General features: G+C 48.2%; 1 protein-coding gene across 4 annotated transcripts in view; it reads left to right on the top strand.

The window, feature by feature from the left end:
* CDK5RAP3 (CDK5 regulatory subunit associated protein 3) overlaps positions 1 to 23168 on the top strand; it is a 123084-nt gene that overhangs the window by 38513 nt on the left and 61403 nt on the right. For all 4 annotated transcript variants that reach the window (XM_063959627.1, XM_063959626.1, XM_063959625.1 and 1 more), the window contains one exon: positions 5501 to 5549. In XM_063959627.1, the coding sequence (XP_063815697.1) occupies positions 5501 to 5549 (49 nt within the window). The remainder of the gene's footprint in view (positions 1 to 5500; positions 5550 to 23168) is intronic.

The following is a 23168-nucleotide window of genomic DNA, read 5'->3' as shown; positions in this document are numbered from 1 at the left end:
GCCGTGGATAACCCGAACGGCAGCGTCTGGAACTGATAGTGACAGTCCTGTACCACAAATCCTGAGGTACTCCTGGTGCGGAGGGTAAATGGGGACATGCAGGTACGCCTCCTTGATGTCCAGGGATACCATGTAATCCCCCTCCTCCAGGCTCGCAATAACCGCCCTGAGCGATTCCATCTTGAACTTGAACCTTTTGATATAAGTGTTCAAGGTTTTTAAATTTAAGATGGGTCTCACCGAACCGTCCGGTTTCGGTACCACAAACATTGTGGAGTAGTAACCCTTTCCTTGCTGAAGGAGGGGTACCTTGACGATCACTTTCTGTGAATACAGTTTTTGAATAGCCACCAACACTGCCTCCCTGGCAGAGGGAGTTGCCGGCAAGGCAGATTTTAGGAAACGGCGGGGGGGAGACGTCTCGAATTCCAGCCTGTACCCCTGAGATACTACTTGAAGGACCCAGGGATCCACTTGGGAGAGAGCCCACTGTGTGCTGAAAAACCTGAGATGTGCCCCCACCGTTCCCGATTCCGCCTGAGCAGCCCCAGCGTCATGCTGTGGACTTACCGGACGCAGGGGAGGACTTCTGCTCCTGGGAACTAGCTGTGTGCTGCAGCTTTTTCCCCCTTCCTCTGCCCCTCGGCAGAAAGGATGAGCCTCTAGCCCGCTTATTTTTCTGGGGCCGAAAGGACTGTACCTGATAATACGGTGCTTTCTTTTGCTGTGGGGTAGCCTGTGGCAAAAAAGTAGATTTCCCAGCAGTAGCTGTGGAAACGAGGTCTGAAAGACCTTCCCCAAAAAGTTCCGCCCCTTTATAGGGTAAAACTTCCATGTGCCGCTTGGAGTCGGCATCACCTGACCATTGCCTAGTCCATAACCCCCGTCTGGCGGCAATGGACATAGCGCTTATTTTTGATGCCAGCCGGCAAATATCCCTCTGTGCATCACGCGTGTATAAGACCGCGTCTTTTATATGGTCAATCGTTAGCAAAATATTGTCCCTATCCATGGTATCAATGTTTTCCGACAGGGAGTCTGACCACGCAGCAGCAGCACTGCACATCCAAGCTGATGCAATAGCGGGTCTCAATATAATGCCAGTGTGTGTGTATATAGCTTTTAGGGTACTTTCCAGCTTTCTATCAGCAGGTTCTTTTAGGGCGGCCGTATCCGGAGACGGTAGTGCCACCTTCTTTGATAAGCGTGTCAATGCTTTATCTACCCTAGGGGGTGTTTCCCAGCGTGACCTATCCTCTGGCGGGAAAGGGTACGCAGCCATTAACCGTTTAGAAATGATCAATTTCTTATCTGGGGAAGTCCACGCTTCCTCACACACCTCATTTAATTCGTCAGATGCAGGAAAAACTACTGGTAGTTTTTTCTCACCAAACATAATACCCTTTTTTGTGGTACCTGGGGTATCATCAGAAATGTGTAAAACATTTTTCATAGCCTCAATCATATAACGGGTGGATCTATTGGAGGGTACACTCGTCTCATCATCGTCGACACTGGAGTCGGTATCCGTGTCGACATCTGTATCTGTCATCTGAGGTAGCGGGCGTTTTATAGCCCCTGATGACATTTGAGACGCTTGGACAGGCACAAGCTGAGTAGCCGGCTGTCCTATGTCGTCAAACCTTTTATGTAAGGAGCTGACACTGTCACGTAATTCCTTCCATAAGTCCATCCACACTGGTGTCGACCCCGCAGGGGGTGACATCACATTCACAGGCATTTGCTCCGCCTCCACATCATTATCCTCATCATACATGTCGACACAGCAGTATCGACACACAGCAGATACACAGGGAATGCTCTTACAGAGGACAGGACCCCACAAAGCCCTTTGGGGAGACAGAGGGAGAGTATGCCAGCACACACCAGGGCGCTATATAACACAGGGATATCACTATACAGAGTGTTTTCCCCTATAGCTGCCTATAATATATATATACTGCGCCTAAATTGTGCCCCCCCTCTCTTTTTTACCCTTTCTGTAGTGCAGGACTGCAGGGGAGAGCCAGGGAGCTCCCTTCCAGCGAAGCTGTGAGGGAATAATGGCGCCAGTGTGCTGAGGGAGTTGGCTCCGCCCCTTTTTCGGCGGGCTTTCTCCCGCTATTTTATCGTTTCTGGCAGGGGTTAATATACACCTATATAGCCTCTGGGGCTATATATGGTGTTAGTTTTGCCAGCCAAGGTGTTATTATTGCTGCTCAGGGTGCCCCCCCCCCCCCCAGCGCCCTGCACCCATCAGTGACCGCAGTGTGTGGTGTGCATGAGGAGCAATGGCGCACAGCTGCAGTGCTGTGCGCTACCTTGGAGAAGACAGAAGTCTTCAGCCGCCGATTTTCCGGACCACCTTCTTGTTTCTGGCTCTGTAAGGGGGACGGCGGCGCGGCTCCGGGAACTGACGACGAGGTCGGGTCCTGTGTTCGATCCCTCTGGAGCTAATGGTGTCCAGTAGCCTAAGAAGCCCAAGCTACCAGCACTTAGGTAGGTTCGCTTCTTCTCCCCTTAGTCCCTCGTTGCAGTGAGCCTGTTGCCAGCAGGTCTCACTGAAAATAAAAAACCTAAACTATACTTTCTTCTAGGAGCTCAGGAGAGCCCCTAGTGTGCATCCAGCTCAGCCGGGCACAGAAATCTAACTGAGGCTTGGAGGAGGGTCATAGGGGGAGGAGCCAGTGCACACCAGATAGTCCTAAATCTTTCTTAGATGTGCCCAGTCTCCTGCGGAGCCGTCTATTCCCCATGGTCCTTACGGAGTCCCCAGCATCCACTAGGACGTCAGAGAAAAGGAGGTAGCTACTTTGGAGTTGTAGTTCTCCCTGCTGCTGCCTCTGAACAAACACTGAGGGGATCAATCACATGGGAAAGGGGGGGGGGGTCACATATACCTGACAAGAGGTCACAGGGACCTCTCTCTCACACACACACACACACACACACACACACACACACACACACACACACACACACAGTTACACCAGCCCTGTGGAGGAAGAAGACAGCGATGCAGAAGAACAGTAATTAAGGATTAATTAAGCTAATTGGACGCTTCCAATTGCTTAGTCATTGGTTTGGGGGGTAAGGGGGTTACTGCCAGCATTCCAGAGCAAGTCTCGTAAACTTTATTTTGGAAATCTTGCTCTGGGGGGGCAAGAAAAAAGACTAAAAATATTTTTAGCATAGCTGAATTTATCATTTATTAACAGATATGTTGAAAATAAGGACTACCATATTTATAGTCTCCAGTGGATAACAGAAGCTTTAGCAGACTTAAGCTGGGTACACACTACCTGACAGCTGCGGATCAACCACTTATCATCTGCTTGGCCCAATAGTTGGAAGAAATTGGATCATGTGCTCCTAGCTTTAGAGCCTGTTTTAATGACTGATTTGGGTAGTATAGTTAGTAGTATTAAGAAGCCACAGCCATGGCATTTTACAGCATATTGCAATAAGATAGATAGCATTCACTGCCAAATTGCAGAATCACAGCCTCAACGTTCAGCATATTGGCCCTCATTCCGAGTTGTTAGCTCGCTAGCTGCTTTTAGCAGCATTGCAAACGCTAGGCCCCTGGGAGTGTATCTTAGCTTAGCAGAATAGCGAACGAAAGATTAGCAGAACTGCTACTAAATATTTTCTTGCAGTTTCTGAGTAGCTCCAGACCTACTCCTAGATTGCGATCAGCTCGGTCAGTTTAGTTCCTGGTTTGATGTCACAAACACGCCCTGCGTTCGGCCAGCCACTCCCCAATTTCTCCAGACACTCCCGCGTTTTTCCCTGACACGCCTGCGTTTTTTAGCACACTCCCGGAAAACACTCAGTTACCACCCAGAAACGCCCCTTTCCTGTCAATCACTCACCAATCAGCAGTGCGACTGAAAAGCGCTGCAGGAACACCAGCAGATCTACTAAGTTTTGTGTAAAATAACTAATCGCATACGCTCTGCGTACCATGCGCATTTAGCAACAAATCGCAGCATAGCGAAAATCGGCAACGAGCGAACAACTCGGAATGACCACCATAGTGCGAAATGAATAAAATCCACAAGTCAATCAATTTCAACTTCCAAATACAAATGTGATCAAAGTCTTTATACTGTAGATCAATGAGCACCATCTGGTTTTAAACTTTACCAACACGTATCTTTGTTGAATCGTAGTGCGGTGTCTTCAGAGTATTTCCCTTTTTGTAAAAGAAGAAAATGTACATACACAATAAGCCATGAAGCCTTCCTCAACCAAAGAGACAAACAAACAACAAAATGCACAGGAAAAGCCAACTAATTCTGGTGTTATACTGACAGGGGTATCGGACAATACCATGGGCAGGTGGTTTCTGGAACCCACTGCATTAACTCTTCTGGCAGACTGGTCTTCTCCGACTACCTACTGTATGTGGCTCTGCTCTCGGCAGTAACAAGCGGTCGCACCCCCCCCCTGCAGGGATGCGTTCTCCGCTCTGTTTAAAATGTAAAAGGCTAGTAGCGCAAAACATGTCAGTTTTGGCACCAATTTTAAGTTCCACCCTATAAAATTAAGTCTCTACACAATACACAGTGGCAGAGTATAGGCTCACATACTATACTCCAGAATCCTAGCCTTGTGCTTCTATTCCTGATTCATAGTTCCACTGTGTTCTGTCCCTTGTCAGTTTCCTGCCTGTTTCTGTACCCGTATTCTATCTGGTCCCATCCCAGTCTGATAACTGTTACTGTGCCTCACTGTGAATACTCAGCTCTTTTAGCAGTGCATACCAGCCCTGTACTAAGGAACCCAGACAGAGGGCCACGACATGCTTGTCAGGTACAGTGGAGCCCAAATCCTTTTGTGGGGGTCCTTGGTGAAAATCTTTTGCAGTTTAGACTCCTTGGGTGAGATTCAAATGTATTTCAGCCCGGCAGCCACTAGATGGCGCCAATGGAGCTATTCAAATGTAGCTCTATTCGGGCGCGATCGGCTGCTGGCGTCTGCATTTCAGCTCGCACTCGCCGGGGGTAGCGAGCTGAAATGTGTGAAAAGTGATCCAAACAGTACTTTTCCCGATCAAGCCTATTAGTTTAGTTGCTTTTCACGGCTAAGCCCGACACTAATGGACGCTATAGGGGACATCAATTGAATATCACCCCCTGCAGTCTCCCATCACTTTAGACGGGAGATCGAGGGTGATAACAATTGAATAACCTCCCCCTCCCTTGCCTCTGTTCTGGGTCCCAGCCAATCCTAAAGTACGGATCAGTATCAACTAATCCATTTGTGAGGTTGTGACAAAATTCCTGAGCACGGAATGACAGAATATTGTCTAATTTGGCCGCCTCCATGTGTGACCATCTTCAGTCACACTTCAAGTGAAGTAACTTTTTACATATAAAGTTGAATAAATATTGTATAATCTACAGTGGGTTCAGTGAACATTTTCCAATTTATATTGACTTTTCTAATGTTAATATTTCACTAAGCAGAACTAACATAACGTTTCTCCCTACAGGACTGGCAGGAGGTGATATCCCTATACCAGGCTGATAATACCTATCTTGGTGAGAGTTTGAGGTTGTTTTCATTATTGGGCCCCTATTCGATAAACAAAGATCTTCTAACTGAGCTACCGGTAGTCAGGGTTCAATATTTTTGTCTCGTTTTCAGTAAGAATCTCGTAGCTGCTTCTTCCACGGAGTGAGAACCTTGTTTCAAGCTGCACAGAATTGGAGCAGAAGCTAGATTCTTGCCTTTCCTGCTGCCCCCTATGTCTCTCCTCATCTCCCACTTAGGCCGGTATCCTATTAGGTGCAATCCTTTTTCAGCTGATTGTCATTATTACGCAGTCCAATTATAGGTCGTTTTTATCGTCCGAAACACATGGGATCCAGGATAAGATCCCGATCCTATGTGTTATCGCGGCTCCAATGGCTGCTTATCGCCTGAGGTACCCAAAGCATAATTCCTGATAAGTACAACGTATCTAGGCTAATTTGGTAAATTACCACAGCTAATTGGATACCATCCGTTGTATAGGCCATGATTACAATAAAACGCTGTGCAGCCTCCACTTGACTCTTCTTTAAATACCCTTGTGCTACAAAATAATATCTTGTTTGCATGCAGGTGCATTCATACATAAAACTGCATCAGGATATTATAACATTGTCGCAGGAAATCGTAGTGACATCCCAACTACCAATAATCAACCTATCCCTATAATTTACTACTGATATCCTTACTTATATATTTCTTATATTGGCAGAACTATAAGCACATTTGACAACATTTTTCTGACCTTGCTTGATTATGCAAAAGTAATTATGGGGTAAAAATTTGTATATTTCTCCTTCATCCACTAGGGGCCACTGGAGTGCAGATACAATGGGGATATAGTAGGCAGTAACTGGGAGCTGGCACTTTAAATTTATAACCATGTGACTAGCTCCTCCCCTACTATGTCCCCCCTCCAAGTCAGTCTTAGTTTAGTGCCCAAGGAAGCTGGTCACTTGGGACTTCTCTGAAGAATTTTTTTTAATTTTCTTTATTTATTATTCTTTCCCACAGACTGGCAGCTCTGCCACTGCCAGTCAGCACCGCGGGAGCTGCCAGCGGGGTCCCATCGCAGCTGCGTGTGACTCGGGATGGGCCCCGGCTGAAGGAGACACTAGCTTTCCGGAGACTGGCCGGACACCGCTGCGTGCGGCGCGTGTCGGGGGCCGCTCCGTCGGCAGAAGATCCGGGCAGCGGTGAGTATAAGTGGCCGGACACCGCTGCGTGTGGCGCGTGTCGGGGCCACTCCATCATCCTGCAGAGTCCTGGACTTCCAGAGACAGCACAATCGCATTTATACAGCAACAGCGGTGAGTGCAATTGCTCCCCCCGCTCCCAGCTCTGAACTCCGTCCCCCGAGCACGGCTCATATTGCAGGCAGTGAGCTTTTATAGCTCACAAGGCTAGTCACCGGACTCTGATACTCAGGGTCACAAGATCAAGATCCCAGTCGGCCACTTGATATTTAGAAAAAAGAGGCGCCTAGGCATTTTTAAATTCGGCGCCATTATAGAGGAGGCGGAGCTTATTCCCGCTCTGTAAAGTTGGTTCAGCACCCCCCAGCTTGCCCCCCCCCCCCCCCCCGTTACGGTTGCGCTACAGGTTTAAATTCACTCTGCAAATTTGAGTTAGGCGCCATAACGGGGGGGCGGAGCCTAGTCCTGCTCTGCACAGCGGGTTCTGTACCTTCGCCCGCTCCCCGGCCGCGGCTCGCTGCTCGCTTTGCCGGCGGGGGATGCGGGGCCCCCCCGCTCCGATGGCGCTGGAGGTTTTAAGATTTGAAATGGGCGCCATATCGGGGAGGGAGGGCGGAGCCTAGTCCCGCTCTGTACAGCGGGTTCAGCACCTTCACCCGCTCCCAGGCCGCTGCTCGCTTTGCCCCCCCCCCGCTCTGATGGCGCTGGAGGTTTTTAAGAGTTAAATGGGGCGCCATAAGGGGGGGGTGGAGCTTAAGCCCGACAGAGGACTTCAGCTCCCGGCGGCTCTGCACACTCTGGCCATTTCCTCCCTGCAGGGGAAACCTCTACCCGGACTCCGCTGCTTGCTAGGAAAGCACAGTGTAGTGTTTCCAGTAATTACAAGGTAACATAACTTCACAGCGTTTCCTTGACAATTTGTTGCTGCGCTAGCGCCGTCGATTTTAAATATAGGTGCCATAGCGGCGGGGGGGGCAGGGCTTCAACCTGACTTCGGCCCTTTAGTCAGTGCCCATTGTCCAAAGGGGCTAGTGCTGTTAATTAAACACGGAGCCCAGTTAGGATCACTGAGTATTTACTGTTATAATAACATATAGTGGTTACAGCCGGCTGCAGCTCGCAACTTCCACCGCAATGTATTATTATAGCAACACTACATACAGGGTGGGTATTGCCCTCCCTTTATCATTCCTTTGTACTAATGCTGTTTGTAATTTGGGGAATGTGTGTGGCATCAGACAAATAGCCTCTGTGGCTCAGTACGCTAATAGCGGGGACATCTGAAGACAGAAGGGAAACGTGCCTGTCACTGCACGTTATAGTGCAGAGATTACATAGGGCTACACTTTAACCCACCTTTTCTCTTTTCGTTTAGCTAAACAGATAATTCCCAGTTGTGTGAGGATTGTGCGGTGGAGCCATCTGCTTAGTCCTCAACGCAGCTGCAGGACGCTCCTGTTTGAAATCTGGGCTTATGCAGGTAAGGTCACCGTTACCAGAGACACCGTCCGTCATTTCTCCTCTCCAGGTTTCTATAAGGAGGTTGCTAGCCTCAATGTTACACGACTCTGCGGATGAGAGGCCTCTCTTTGAGGAGGCGATGGATGTCCAGAATACTGATGACGTTGGTTTTCGCTGGAGTCTGAACCAGTGTCTCAGGATATCGAGGCGCATTGTGCAGCAGTTCATCTGGTGCTGCAGGTAAAGGAGTCGGAACTAGACATTTCACGTCCCTCGGGGTTCGGCGCAAATGAAGAAATGACAGCGACTTGTCCAGTTTCGGATGAGCTGGATGTGCTCCGGTCGGCGGCCTGGAGACATCCGGATGCACAATTTCAGGTATCAAACAATATTTGTTTTCCTATCCTTTCCCCGCAGACAGCAGGAAACGATATGAGACCTCTCCAATTGTCTACCCCTCGATATATCGCCAGTCCAAGAAGCTGCTGGTTCCTGGTGCAACCTTGCTGAAGGAGCCGTCTGAGAGGAATATGCGGCAGCAGGGGTTCTACCTTGTCCGGAGCAGGTAAGTTGTGGAACAATTGTCCTCTGGGTTTCAGGATGGTTTGCATCAGGATCAACTGATTCCTTGGGCAGATCAGAGTCACGATTCTGCTTTATGTTCTTTTGAGGTCTCCAAGGACGTCTGTATACTCGGAGCCTGAATTTCCGCTTAAATGTTTTAGCCCGACGACCTTTGGGGCTGCGACAGTGACATGCGGGTATTGAATCCTAATGGGCAGCAGAGGCGTGGTTCATTGCGGGCCTGGTCGGGAAGGATCTTCCTGCCTGGATCTTTCAGACCATTGGGGGTAAGTCCACTTTTCTTTCCCCTACTGCTACTCCAGCTCCAAGACGTACCTATACCGGTCTTTCCTTTAGATCTTTCCGTGCCCTTTCCAACCGAGGCAGAGGTTCAGCATCCTCGGACCAGTCTGATTGTAGGTCCTCCAACACACCCACCGCAGGTCGGATCTCCCTCCCACCTGGGAGATCCCAGGCTGGGCGCATGTCTGGGGTTTTCCTGGGAGGCCTGGGTATGCTTAGGTTAGGTTTCTCATCACGGGTGGTTACGTACTCGATTTTGGAGTCCAACCGTCTCAGTGGTCCCTCTCCACGGGTCTGCCGGTTTCCGACAACAAGAGAGTCATACTGCAGGCGGCATTCCAGATGCTTCTAACCGCAAGGGTGCTGATCCCTGTTTCCGCACATCATTGGAATTGGGGCTTTTTCTCAGGCCTTTGTTTTTTCCCGTGCCGCAGTCAGATGGCTCGGCCAGGCCTATTCTGAACTTAGAATCCCTTCAGTCTGTGATTGCTAGTTTGGAGCAAAAAGGGGTTTAGGCGCCTTAGTCATCAGGGATGCCTGTTTACTTCAATTGGGCTTCCTCATCGGGCTTTTCTCCGATTCGTAGTACAGGATACTCATTTCCACTTTCAGACCTTTCCGTTCAGTCTCTTTTCCGCTCCCACCGTGTTCATGAAGGTTACAGGATGGCCCTACTTCAAGGGCAGGGAGTGAGGTTTGTTCCCTAACTGGACAATCTACTGCTGGAAACCCACTCTGCAGATTAGGTTGCTTCTGAATATCTACAGGATCCGGGATCTTCTGATTCGACACGGCTCCCATTTATGCTCCTCGTACTGTTCTCAACTCCGTCCGTCAGAGGATTTTTCCTTCCTCGGGACCAGTTCCCCTCTCTCTTCAGCCATGTGCGGCGCTGAGAGAGGTCACCTACATCCTCCTCTGAGCAGAGGACAACCGTCTTCATTCCAGGTCAAGCCGCCAGGTCAGGCGTGAGTGGACATTCCCCGGAGTTTTGTCAGCTGGTCCGCTGTTGGCGGAGAACTTGGATCGACCTCATGGAGTTCCGACTGACTCTTCAACTGCCCCTTTACTACACTTGGACGTGAGCTCTGACGGCAGTAGCCAAGGATGCCCTCACGGCTCCTTGGAGCTTCTAGTTAGTCTATCTTTCCTCCTTTTCTGTTACTACCTCACTTTCTGCAACGCATAAAGGGAGAATGTGTGCTAGTCCTCCCGGTAACTCCACGCGCAAGACTTGGAAATCCACCCTGCACCTGTTGTCAGTAGAGGAGCCTTGGCTCCTACCTCTGCGGGAATGTCTACTTCAACATGGTCCTTTTCTTTGTTCAGTCTTACACAGGTTTCGTTTAACGGTGTGGCTGTTCACGAGACCTTCTCAGAAGGAAGGAGTTCCCTAGTTTGGTTATACCTACTGGGCCCCGATTTCGGAAGTCGGTTACCTCGTCTCACTTTTGCCACTTTTGGAAACTTTATGTGGCCTGGTGTGGATGACGAGGGTTTTTCCTTTCGGTTTTTCATTTAGCCGCCTTCTTTGGTTTCTCCGGGTGGTTTGCTCGGCTGCGCTTCGACTAGGTTGAGCTGAGTTTCAGGTCTCTGCTCTTTCAGTCTTCTTCTTCCAAAGGTAATTAGCCTGGCGTACGAAAGTTCGGGCTTTCTTGCAGGGAGTACTCTGCCGGCAACCCCCTTTTCGACTAAGGTTACGGCTGAGCTTCATGTCCGCTTTTCATATGACTCTGACACTTGTGTTTTCGGCTCCCTCGGCGGTTTCACCGGCTTCGTGACCTTTTGGATGTTGTCAGGGCGCTCCGACTCTCTGTACAGAGGTCTTCGGCTATTCGACAGATTGATTTCTTCTTTGTTCTGTATGATGCTCCCGTCCTAAATGGCCGGGGTGCCAGCAACCGTTGGATACGTCTGACCATCAGACTGTCTTATTTGGCGGTTGCTCGAGAGCCTCCGGTTTCCATTTCGGCGCACTCCACGTGCTCTGGGGGACATTTGGGGCGGCCGCCCACCGGGTTGCCGTGAATACTTTATGTTGCGATGCCGTTTAGTAGGGACATCATACAATTGTCACATTTTACGGATTTGAAATTTTTGCGGCCTCTGTGTCACAGTTTGGCTGAGCGGTTTTGCAGGACTCTCAGCGCTCTCCCTCCCGTCTTGGGAGCTCTGGGATGTCCCCATTGTATCTGCACTCCAGTGGCACCTAGTGGATGAAGGAGAAATCAGGATTTTGGTACATACCGATAAATAGAAAAAGAACAAACGGCTGCGCTGAATATCAGGAACGAAACATAATGTACAGAGAGCCAACGTAAAAAATAACAATGTTTATTAATAAAACATATAAAAAGATTAATTATCAAATAACCGGTGAATAATATATATAAATATATATAAGAACAATCACTAGACGTGAACTAGTGGTATATTGTAATAACTCAGCTTATTGGGGTGAAAAGTTCCGTGATTCACTTGTTAGATAGTTGATAAATACCAGGTGTGTTGGTAGGATCCTAATGAATTAAAAGTCCCTCAGTTGAAATTGATATTCAATACCTTTCCCAAATGGGCTGGTAAGAGCCGAGCGTCCTCGGCTTCAATGTCCTGCAATGCCCATATACGCTGTGCAGCGGAAAGGAATGGACCGTCTCTCTCACAACCCGGTCGTGGCGGCGTGTGCGCTGAAGCCGCTAAAGTCGGATGCTGTAGACGGAGGGTGCAGCGGGAACCAAGGAACACCTGGAAGATTTCACCTGAGCTGAGTGTGGATAGGGGCGGGTCCTATCCACACTCAGCTCAGGTGAAATCTTCCAGGTGTTCCTTGGTCCCCGCTGCACCCTCCGTCTACAGCATCCGACTTTAGCGGCTTCAGCGCACACGCCGCCACGACCGGGTTGTGAGAGAGACGGTCCATTCCTTTCCGCTGCACAGCGTATATGGGCATTGCAGGACATTGAAGCCGAGGACGCTCGGCTCTTACCAGCCCATTTGGGAAAGGTATTGAATATCAATTTCAACTGAGGGACTTTTAATTCATTAGGATCCTACCAACACACCTGGTATTTATCAACTATCTAACAAGTGAATCACGGAACTTTTCACCCCAATAAGCTGAGTTATTACAATATACCACTAGTTCACGTCTAGTGATTGTTCTTATATATATTTATATATATTATTCACCGGTTATTTGATAATTAATCTTTTTATATGTTTTATTAATAAACATTGTTATTTTTTACGTTGGCTCTCTGTACATTATGTTTCGTTCCTGATATTCAGCGCAGCCGTTTGTTCTTTTTCTATGCTATCACCACAATACTACACATAGTATTCCGGCAAGCGCAGACTATCAGGAACATAAAATTGTGATTATTTAAATCTATGAAACACGTATTGGTTTTCACTTTTTATTTTGATGATTAGGCGCTCGTTTGTTGCAGTTTTTTGTTTTGGTCATACCGATAAATCCCTTTCTCCGATTCCACAGGGGCTACTGGACGCCCACCCAGCGCTGTTTCCTCCTTCTACACTTATCGGGTTGCAGGTCACTGTGTGACTGCGCGTTTTGTTCCTATTACCCTATCACTATGTTTCCTGGGTATTATCTTGTTTTAGTTGGCTTAGTGAACCTCCTCTACTTTGACGTTGGTCTTTTCCAGCTCTCCTCAGGCACAGTTTTAACTAGACTGGCTTGGAGGGGGGGACATAGTAGGGGAGGAGCTAGTCACATGGTTATAAATTTAAAGTGCCAGCTCCCAGTTACTGCCTACTATATCCCCATTGTATCTGCACTCCAGTGGCCCCTGTGGAATCTGAGAAAGGGATTTATCGGTAAGTACCAAAATCCTGATTTCACTTGCATCAGGGCTGGGGGACAGTGGCCCATGAGATTGGCAGGTTGAGTTGAAGCTTGGCACTTAAAGCTGGATACATATTAGCCGATGTGCAAATGACGCAATGGGCGTCTCGATTTTCCCTTGAGCTCCCGGACAAATGATCTAGTGCATTCTGTGCAATCTTACAAACGACAACAATATATGAACAATATATTATGCCTAGTTCGGTAGTTTGTTCGTTAACGATATATCAAGTATATATTTAGTTAGTGCGTACACATTGCATGATGATTTGTTGAAAATCGTTGACAATTTCTTCAGCTTGACCTGCAACCAATCTGCAGACGTGATGAACGACTCACGGAGTGTGCTATGGTGCGTACACACTGGGCAATGTGGATGATTTGTCGTTCCGATTCAGTTCAGAATGACAAATCGTCCGATTTTTCGTTAAATGTGTACCCAGCTTAACTTTAAAAATCTGAGCTCCTCCCTCTTGCAACCCCACAATTCTAGTGTTCTGTAGGTGTATCACGGAGTAGGGCATGTTTTGGAGGCTGTTATGTGGCTCCTCGTATAAATTGATTTTATGTTTTCATGCCATCGCTGTCCCAATTGGCCACCATCTTGCCAGGCATTTAATAGGCAGCTCCCTGTTTGGAGTACGCCACACACCAGGCAATCTACATGCTTTCTCCTCACAGGGGAGTAGCACATTCCTATACTGCAGCCACGGAAACCAACTGCTGCTGGTCTCCACTGCTCTTCCTATAATGGTGGTAGAAGCAGCACTCTGACCTGGGACAGTGAAACTTATGCTGCATTCAGATCGCAAATGCCGGATCCTACCCGGTAAGAGAAACGTGTACTTGCCGGGTGGGATCCGGCATTTGCGCTCCGTTGCTGGCTTTCCGACCCGGCAATATACTGGGTCGGTTGCCAAAGCAGCGGAGGGCGCAGTAGCAGCGGGGGTGGAGGCGGCGCCGGGAGATGAGCTCATCTCCTGCGCCGCCTCTGCCTATGCTGTGAATGGGAGCTGTGTCGCATCGGAACGGCTCCCATTCACACTGCACCTGACCCAGTAATCAACCCGGTAATAACCCTTCTTTTTTACCGGGTTGAATTACCGGGTCAGGCGACCCGCTAATTCACCAAAGGACCTTTCACATCGCACACGGACCCGTTTCGACACGGCAATATGCCGTGTCGATACCGGGTTTTTAGTGCGATGTGAAAGGGGTATTACATTTCTACACCTTGGAAACTGTGCTCGTGGCTGGTACAAGCCTCAGCTTTCTACAAGAAGGCTAAGTATATGACCTTTTGTTTTTATTATTTTATTGCCTGTACTGTTCTGTGTAATTGTTCAGGGAAAGGTGAGGTTTGCTCAGCACTTTGTGGCGTTATTAGATGTGTCAAGTGATTTGTCTGCCTGGCGTCTGCTGTATATAGATTGGTGGCATGGGGACTAGGACGGCTCGCCAATCCCATCATCAAAAAAAAAAAAAAAAAAATTGCTGCTATGATGTGTGTTTCACTTGTGACCATTGTAGTCTTTCATTGCTAGGTGAAGTCCGAAGGGTAATTGGCGCAGGCATGCGAGGCCGCTGTGTCTGCCCTTGCGTACCCACAATCTAGCGTGGCCATGGGCTCTTCCTTGTCAGTCACTGACTTTGTGAAGCTTGTAGTGCTTCAGCTGGAAATTAGGCTAGGGCAGTTGCTGTGCCTGTTCCCTCTGTGTACAGCTCAAAGTCGCCTACTACGAGTGAGGTGACTTCTCGCGCGGTGTATCATTCACCTTGGCTCCGTACCATTAAGCGTACAGTGTGGGCGTTTTAAAATAATTTTTTTTAGTATTCTCAGCTGCACATAGCGCATAAGCATCTTTCTCCCCGCAGGACTGCGTTGGAAATATTTTTTTAAAATGAGGAAGAGGGTGAATTTATGGACGCTAACGTCATCCCGAAGGTTGAGGACCTAGAGGGGAATGTAATTGCTAAAGTAGCAGGAGATCGCAGGGGCGATATTCAGTTGATCCCCATTATTAGCTAAATCCAACTAAACAATTGGGCGCAAACCCCTAGTTTGGGTGCCCAAACAGGTCACATTTCACACATTTCAGGTCGCACCCCTGGGGAGTGCGAGTTGAAATGTCAGTGCCAGCAGCCGATCGTGCACAAACTAAAATTGAATAGCGCAATTTATATTCACGTCTAAATTCCGCCCCTCGAGTCCTCCTTCAGTCATGGGTAGAAGACTTCATTGCTGCGGTACGCCACTCTCTAGACTGTTGCATGTGGATTCCGAAGCAGAGGCTGTGAGTCCGTTCATGGGTTGCTGCATGACTGTCGTTATGTTCCCGTCTTCTTCAGGTCTCTCCAATCTAATCTAGAAGGCCTGGAAGGCACAGGATCAAAAATGTCTGTTCAGATCAGGTGTCCTATTGGGAAATGTCTCCCTCAGTTGCCGCTGCAGTGGCGCCCTAAGCTACACACTCATCTTTTCCTGTTGAAGGATACACGTCTTTGAATACACTAAATTAAAAAAGGTTGGTAGGTTGTCTCAAGTCCATTTTTATAGGCTCCACAGTGATTTTCCAGCTTTAATAGCCTCAACACGGATGGCTCGAGCTAGTTAATATTGGGTGACTACTCCTTGAGGGCCTTCACAACTATTTGTCTAAAAATTCCCTGCTGGAATTGGCAAAACACCTTCACAAACCAGCTTGATTTGGGTCATTTATTTATTTACAGTTTATTATATAGCGGGTCATAACTGGATGCCATTATGTTAGGGTCTCCTGCTCTGTGCTGCCACGTCGTCATGGCAACCGGGAGACAAGTGCTAGCGGAGTAACCTGAGCGTAGCCGATACTCCGGTTCGGGTCTCTTGCTGTACAGTGGTTACAGGCTCTGTGCACGGCAGGGGATCCGGTGCTGGTTTTTGTGCTCACAGTCTGTGAGGTCTGAGTGGGGCGTGGACAGCACCTGCTATATAAACCCTCTTCTCAGGTTAGGCAGATGCTGCTGAATCTTTGTTGGTTAGTCAGTTCCTGAAAGCTAGCTAGTACTGTGTAAACTTTGTATTTGTTTGTTGCTTACTGCAAATAGGCCTTGGGATTTGGTATTACACTCTGCCAATCCAGACCTAGCAGTAAGACTGGAGTCAGTCGTTTAACCTGCTGGGGTTCTTTTGCTACTCTGTGAACCTAGCAAGTTTGCGGCTGTATTCTCAGACTTGCCTGCCAAAATCCTTTCTCACTGTGCAAGGTGTTCAGGTGTCAGTTTAGTGGCAGTAAGCTGAACCAGTGCACTGCAAGTGAGGACTAGGATTGTGGAGACTCTCCTTGTGTCTATTATTCCATCTCTGACCAAGGAGTTTACTGCCACACCCGTTGGTAACCCTTTAGGGTTTTGCTGTTGCCCTTAGCAACAGCATTTCGGGTTCTCTACGTATTAAATCACTACATCTTGCTTCTTTCCATCTGAGCATTCCTAATACTAGGGAGACACCCAGTTTCTTAGCCTTTGGGCTTCTCTGTTCACTTTGTGTTTATTTTGTTACCCTATCACCTTCTGTGTATGTGAAGTCATATTCCCCAGTCTGTCTGTGAGTTCATTTGTTTTGCATCCCTCACCGTTCAGACACCAGTACATTCCTGCTGGCACTGGTGTGCATAACACATTATTGGCCTTGCTGCGGTGGTAAACAGTACTTTTTTTCCTGCGGCTGCCTCTCAACAAAGGGACCCGCGTTTATGAGTTTTTCGCTCCTCCTTTTGGAGTCGAGTGGCCACTACTGGTTAATTTGCCACACACTGCCTCTTCTCTAGTAGGGGTTCGGCTCCTACATGCAGGTTTATCTGGTGCCACTTGGCCTTCAGTGGGCCAGGATTTCCCAGAAGCCTAGCTCCCAAGGGAACTTTTTCTGCCTGGTCTGGTCGCAAGTTGGACCGCAGTGGCCCAGTTCAATGACTGCTGAATGCAGTCGTCTACACAAGCCTGGGTGCTGTGAATCATTCCAGGTTTTTTGGATGGCATCATTGCTCCGCTTCCTCTGCAGGAATGGTAGCTATGGTTTTATTCCAACCTGTTCCTTGTTCTGAAGTCGAATGGATAATTTCGATCAATCTTACATCTTCGTGCCTTCAACACTAGGTGCTAGGTTGATCACTTTCAATGGAATCGCTTTGGTCAGTGACCCACAACGGAGAGGCCAACTAATGTTTGCCCTCACTGAACATCAGAAACGCAATTCATCACGTTCCATTTTGGTCAAATCATCATTCTCTCCCCTGTTGTAGCTGAATCTGAGCACTACAAAGTGCCTTAGTTGACAGTTTTTAGGCCCTACCACTCCATATAGCCATGGCTCTATGCGTTTTCAATTAGATCAAGTCAGTAATGGCAAGTTTACTGCGCAAGAAACATTCACAATTACCTTAGGTAAACAATCTGCTTGTGCAGTCCGTCTCAGCTTCAGGGTTGCAAAAGCACCTAAGGCGCACAGTTCCAAGTATTTCAGGATCACAACTGATACCTTGTCGGTGCCTTCAATTTCTCGGGTGGTCTTCGACTACTCTCCCAGCAAGTTTTTACTGGTATCCTTGCAGAACTTCGTTATGACGGTATTGTCAGTTCCTCATCCGTTGATCTTACTATGCATAGAGCTTTGGTTTGCTAGATTTCATTCATGGAAATTCCATTGGGAAATTTCTCATTCTTGGCCTTGCTTCAAGGAGACTCGGAGGCTTGTTTACTGCTTTGTCCTTTAAAAGTACATTTCTCTCTAATCCATAAGAGGTACTGGGAACACTGAATTACGATGGTGTATAGAAGGGGGCCAAAGGAGCTGGAGCACTTTAAATTTCTTCAGCAGGGTGTGCAGGCTACTCCCCTCTATGCCCTTCCTAACAGCTCAGTTTAGAAAATATTTCCTCAGGAGAGGATGCACACTCTGGAGCTCCAGAGAGAGTTTTTCTTCAGTTTAATTTCTGTTTGTTATTTTCAGGTAAGCTGTTGGGCAACAGCTTACCTGCACCGAGGGACACTGGGGGGGGGGGGGACCGACACCGGCCTCCTGGAGGTGCTGAGTCGGATCCCGCTGACAGGACCACCGGCCTGAGGGTCCGTGTACCGCAGGCATTGCATTCTCGCGCATACACCGGCAGCATGCCGCACACCCCCAGTACAGAACCTGAAGGTCGTCAGAGTGGTGAGTGACAACTGGGGACCCCGGTCCATTGTGCGTCCGCGGGGTGGGCATATGGACCCCCTTGGGGTTAACCCATAGCCCCCCTGCGCAGACTGGCCAGCGATAGTGGAATGGGGTACATGTACTTGCATTTTTACATTTTGCCAGTATAAATAACAGTTAGCTCTGGTGCCATTGCAGGGGGCAGAGCTTCATCAGAGTGGGACCAGCGGCTTCCTGGCGCCATTTCCTGCACTCACAGCGCTGCCGCAGGCTGCCAGCTCCACCACAGGATACTCCATGGCCAGACACTGGTACAGGGGTTTAGTTAAGGGGGAGAGCCAGCTGTGGAACCCTCGTATTAGGCTCCTCACGCACTGTACTCCAAATTGCCTTATCCTAGCACTTCAGTTGTTAGTATCAGGCTGTGTGCTGGCTCCTCATCTCTGTGTATCTCCACACATACTAGGCTGGGCAGGCTTGCTTGTACCCTGTGTCTCTGTGTATGTATGTATTTGTGTGTGTGTGTGTGTGTGTGTGTGTGTGTGTGTGTGTGTGTGTGTGTGTGTGTGTATGTAAATGTCCTTTGTCAGCATGGTGAAAAAGATTGTGTATGCTGTATGTCATACCAGACTTTCCCCCTCTCATGCAGATTCTATCATGTGTGAACAATGCAGTCAGCCCTCACAAACTAGTGGGGCTTCTGGGGGTGAATTGCAAGAGCCTTCTTGACTCCGTTAAATTAAAAGTATGATGGCTGACATGTCTCATGGGTTAACTACTGCAAGGCAAGAAAGGCAGCAGTTACAACAGTCTATGGTTGCTTTGACAAAGGACAGAGCAGATAGCAGACGTGTTTCTCTTCTCTCTAACCTTTACCCCAAAAAAGGGAGCCCAGGGAGGAGGTACCGGAGGTGGAAGAGGGGGAGGAGGTAGAATCAAATACTGAGTTAGATGATTCCTCTGCTGCACAGGGTGTAGACTCACTTATTATTGCAATAAGATATGTTTTAAATATCCCTAGTAATGACTCTGAAGTGCAGCAATCCTTTTTCTCTGCACAGAAACAGGTACAGGTCACATTTCCTGACTCAGAGGAACTGGATGACCTTTTCAAGGAGCCATGGGCCTGTCCTGATAAAAAAAATTCCAAGTGTCAAAAAAGTGGTTTGCCGCTTTCCCATTTTCCAAGGAAGGGCGTAAGGTATGGGAAACTCCCCCGGCAGTGGACGCATCTGTGTCACGCCTGTCCAAAAAGCTTGTTCTACCAATTCCAGGGGCTACGGCCTTAAAGGAACCTGCAGACAGGAAAATAGAAGCAACTTTAAAATCTATTTATTTTTTTGTATAATCTGTTTTTATTTATTTAGAACAGAATAACAATATAAGGATTGCATCACATTTCAACAAAAGAAGGAAATCGTCAGGACACAAATGAAGGTCTAATACATCATAGCCGTAAAGGGTAGGGTAGCGTATCGTCCCCAGCGCTGGGGGTTAGTATAGGCATTAGCGTTAATAGATGTTTCTGTAACATCCATCTGATGTCCTACCGGCATCAATCCATACAATACTGCAATCGTAATATCTTGAATAACATTGTGGAGAAGTTGTAGAAGAGAGAGAGGGATGAAATGAGAGGAATAGAAAAGAGAGAGCCTTGCGTGACCAGACTTGGGGGTAGCTATCTGATTGGGGGGGGGGAGGTGCGATACAGTCTATCTATTCGATCAATTGCGTGGTTAAATCATTTGACAGCATAGACATAGTCCTTATAGTCTTTGGAAGACATATACTCCTATCCAGGGCATCCATATGGTCATGAACTCCGAGAGTTTATCTCTGGAGACCAGTAGGATGTTTTCCATATTCATATAGTAACTAATTCTGTTAAACCACAGTTTTCTAGTGGGTGGGAGTTGAGATCTCCATAGTGTGGGGATGACTGCCCTCGCTGCATTAGACAGGTGTCGAAGTAACAATGTTTTATGCTGAGCCAGTGAGATTGAGGAGTGGGAAAGCAACCAGAAGGCTGGGTCTGTGGGGACGGGAGTGTGAAGTATGTCTTGAGAGATGGATATAACATCCTTCCAGAATGGTTTTAGTAGGGGACAGTTCCACCAGACATGCATTAGGGAACCTGTGGCGCTGAGACATCTCCAACATCTGTCCGTCACTCCAGGATACATGAGGTGGAGGAGAGAGAGATGCCTGTACCATCTCATTGAGAGCTTATATTGAGTTTCCCTGACTTGTGTGCAGACTGAGCTTTTATGGGACTTGAGGAATATCATCTGCCAGTCTTTATCTGTTAGGGGAATCCCGAGGTCTCTTTCCCAGGCCAGCTGGAAGGGTGTGGGCGTCTGGGCGTTTGGGGTCTGCAGTAGTCTATAAAGTGAGGAGATGGTGTGCTGGGGGGGGCATGTGGCGACGCACATCCTCTCGAACTGTGTTAACTCTCGTGAGGCCGGAGATATCTACGCTCAGAGTGCAAAAAGTGTCTAAGCTGTAGGTACTTCCAAAAGTCACGTTGCGGGATGTCCCATTTTGATCGTATTTCTGAAAATGTTTGATTCCTGAGGAAATTGCCATCTGACCCACTCTGAAGAGGCCCTCGAGGGCCCAGTCACGAAAGTGAGAGGGTGTTGTGCCGGGCTGGAAGTCGGGATTAGCTAGAAAGGAGGTCAGTGGGCCAAAATCAGAAGAGAGAAAGGGCCAGCGGTGCGCCTTTTTCCAGAAGGAGAGGGTCGCTGTAATAGTTTGGTGGGGTGAGGGGGGTTTGGGCAAGGAGGGGAGCCAGGGAAAGATCTCTGGGAATTGCTGCATGTATAGTCCCTCTATAGCCACCCATTGCTTCGTGTCTCGACTCCTCGTCCAGTCCAGAACCCTATTGAGCAGTATTGCCCAATAGTATCCTCTGATATCAGGCAATTGGAAACCACCACTCCGGGTGGAGCGGATCATAGTGGATCGGCTTATTCTTGGCCGTCTCCGCGACCAGATGAATTGTTGTATCAAAAGTTGGATGGATCTGAACCAGGAGTCTGGGATCTGTATGGGGAGGGTCTGTAGTTTGTAGAGTAGTTTGGGGAGAGTATTCATCTTTACAACGTTCACCCTCCCCAGCCAAGAGAGTGGCTTGAGGTACCATCTGCTATAATCAGCCCTGAGTGTTCGGAGGAGGGGGGAAAAGTTTAAAGTGTATAAATGAGATAGGTCGTTTGGCAGTTGTATTCCCAGGTAAGACAAATGAGAGGCGTTCCAAGTAAAGGGGAAGGATTGTTTAAGTTTAGCTACGGTGTCGGGGGGGGGGAGGAGATGTTCAAGGCACATGATTTGGACATTTTAATCTTAAAATTGGAGAGTGATCCAAAGTGGGATAGCTCTCGCATAAAGTGGGGGAGGGAGGAGATCGGGTGCGTTATTGTGGCTAGTAGATCGTCCGCAAACAGGGAAAGTTTGTGCTCCGTATCACCAATTGTCAAGCCTTTGATTTTGTCATTGGCCCTAATAGCTCTAGCAAAAGCTTCGATACAGAGTACAAAGAGTAGAGGAGATAGTGGGCAACCCTGTCGTGTCCCATTGCTAATGGGGAAGGATTCGGATAAAGATCCGTTCACTCGGACCCGTGCTGTGGGAGATCTATAAAGACCCATTATCCTATCAAGCATCCGGGGACCCAGTCCAATATGCTCCAGCACGGACCCCATAAAGCCCCAACCGACCCTATCAAAAGCCTTTTCAGCATCAGTGGACAACAACACTGTAGGTGGGCCACCCTGGGATGCAATATGAATCAGGCTCAGTACCTTAGTGGTGTTATCCTTAGCCTCGCGGCCTGGGACAAACCCAACCTGGTCGTTGTGGATTAGGGAAGGCAGGAATGCGTTCAGTCTGTTTGCCATTAATTTTGCGAAGAGCTTGACATCGACGTTTAGGAGAGATATGGGTCTATAGCTGGAGCACACCGAGGGGTCCTTACCGGGCTTGGGCAGAACGGAGATATGCGCCTCCAAGGATTGGCTAGAGAAATGGGTGTTTGCGGATATTGAATTAAAGGCTTGGAGAAGGTAGGGGGATGTGAGATCTTTGAATTGTTTATAATAGGCGATGGTGAAGCCATCTGATCCTGGGCTTTTGCCAGACGGTGTCATGGTCAGGGCAGTCTCCAGTTCTTGTTGGGTAAAGGGTAGTTCCAATGCTTCCCTGTTTAAAGGTAGCAGGACGGGGTAGGACACCTTTTCTAGGTACGCCTTCGCCTGTAAAAAATCGTATGGGGGAGCGGTGTCGTCCGATCGATTTTCTAGATTATATAGAAGGGAGTAGTACTGTTTGAAGCTTGCTGCGATTTCTGGGGTTTTGAATCGGAGGGTATTCCCGAGATCTTTTTACATTGTTAATGTACAAGGAGGAGCGTTGGGTCTTGAGAGCCTGAGCCAAAAGATGACCAGGTTTATTACCCCACTGGTAATATTTAGAGTTACATTTTCGGATAGAGAGTTGAATACTATCAGTAAGGGTTTTCTTTAGTTGGGCCCGTGTATCTAGTAGTTCTAGGTAATCAGTCTCCGACAGGGTCGACTTATGCAAGGACTCGAGACGATGTAGTTGGTTTAATAATTTAGTGATTAGTGCTGATTTCTGCTTCTTCATAAATGTCCCCAACTGTATGAGTTTACCTCGTATGGTGCATTTATGTGCTTCCCATAGGGTGATCTTTGAAACATCATCGGTGTCATTCATCGAGAAGAACTCAGCCAGAGCTTTTTCTATTTCACCCTTGCAATATTGATCCTGCAGCAGTGATTCGTTGAGGCGCCAGGTCCATTGTCCTGGGGTATTCTGAGGGGTCGAAAGCGTCATGTATACTGGGGCATGATCAGACCAGGTTATCGGGCCGATGGAGGAATCTATTAATAAGGGGAGATGCCTGTGACTCAGAAATAAATAATCGAGGCGGGAATAGGCATTGTGTGGGGGGGAATAGAAAGAGTAGTCCCTATTTGAGGGGTGAAGAACCCGCCAGGAGTCAGCCAGTTGGAGGTCGTGAAACAGTCGTCTGACC

This window comes from Pseudophryne corroboree, chromosome 3 (assembly GCF_028390025.1).
Source record: "Pseudophryne corroboree isolate aPseCor3 chromosome 3, aPseCor3.hap2, whole genome shotgun sequence".
Taxonomy (NCBI): Eukaryota; Metazoa; Chordata; class Amphibia; order Anura; family Myobatrachidae; genus Pseudophryne; species Pseudophryne corroboree.
The sequence above is the reverse complement of the archived record's forward strand: the minus strand, read 5'-3'. Positions and strand labels throughout refer to the sequence as shown.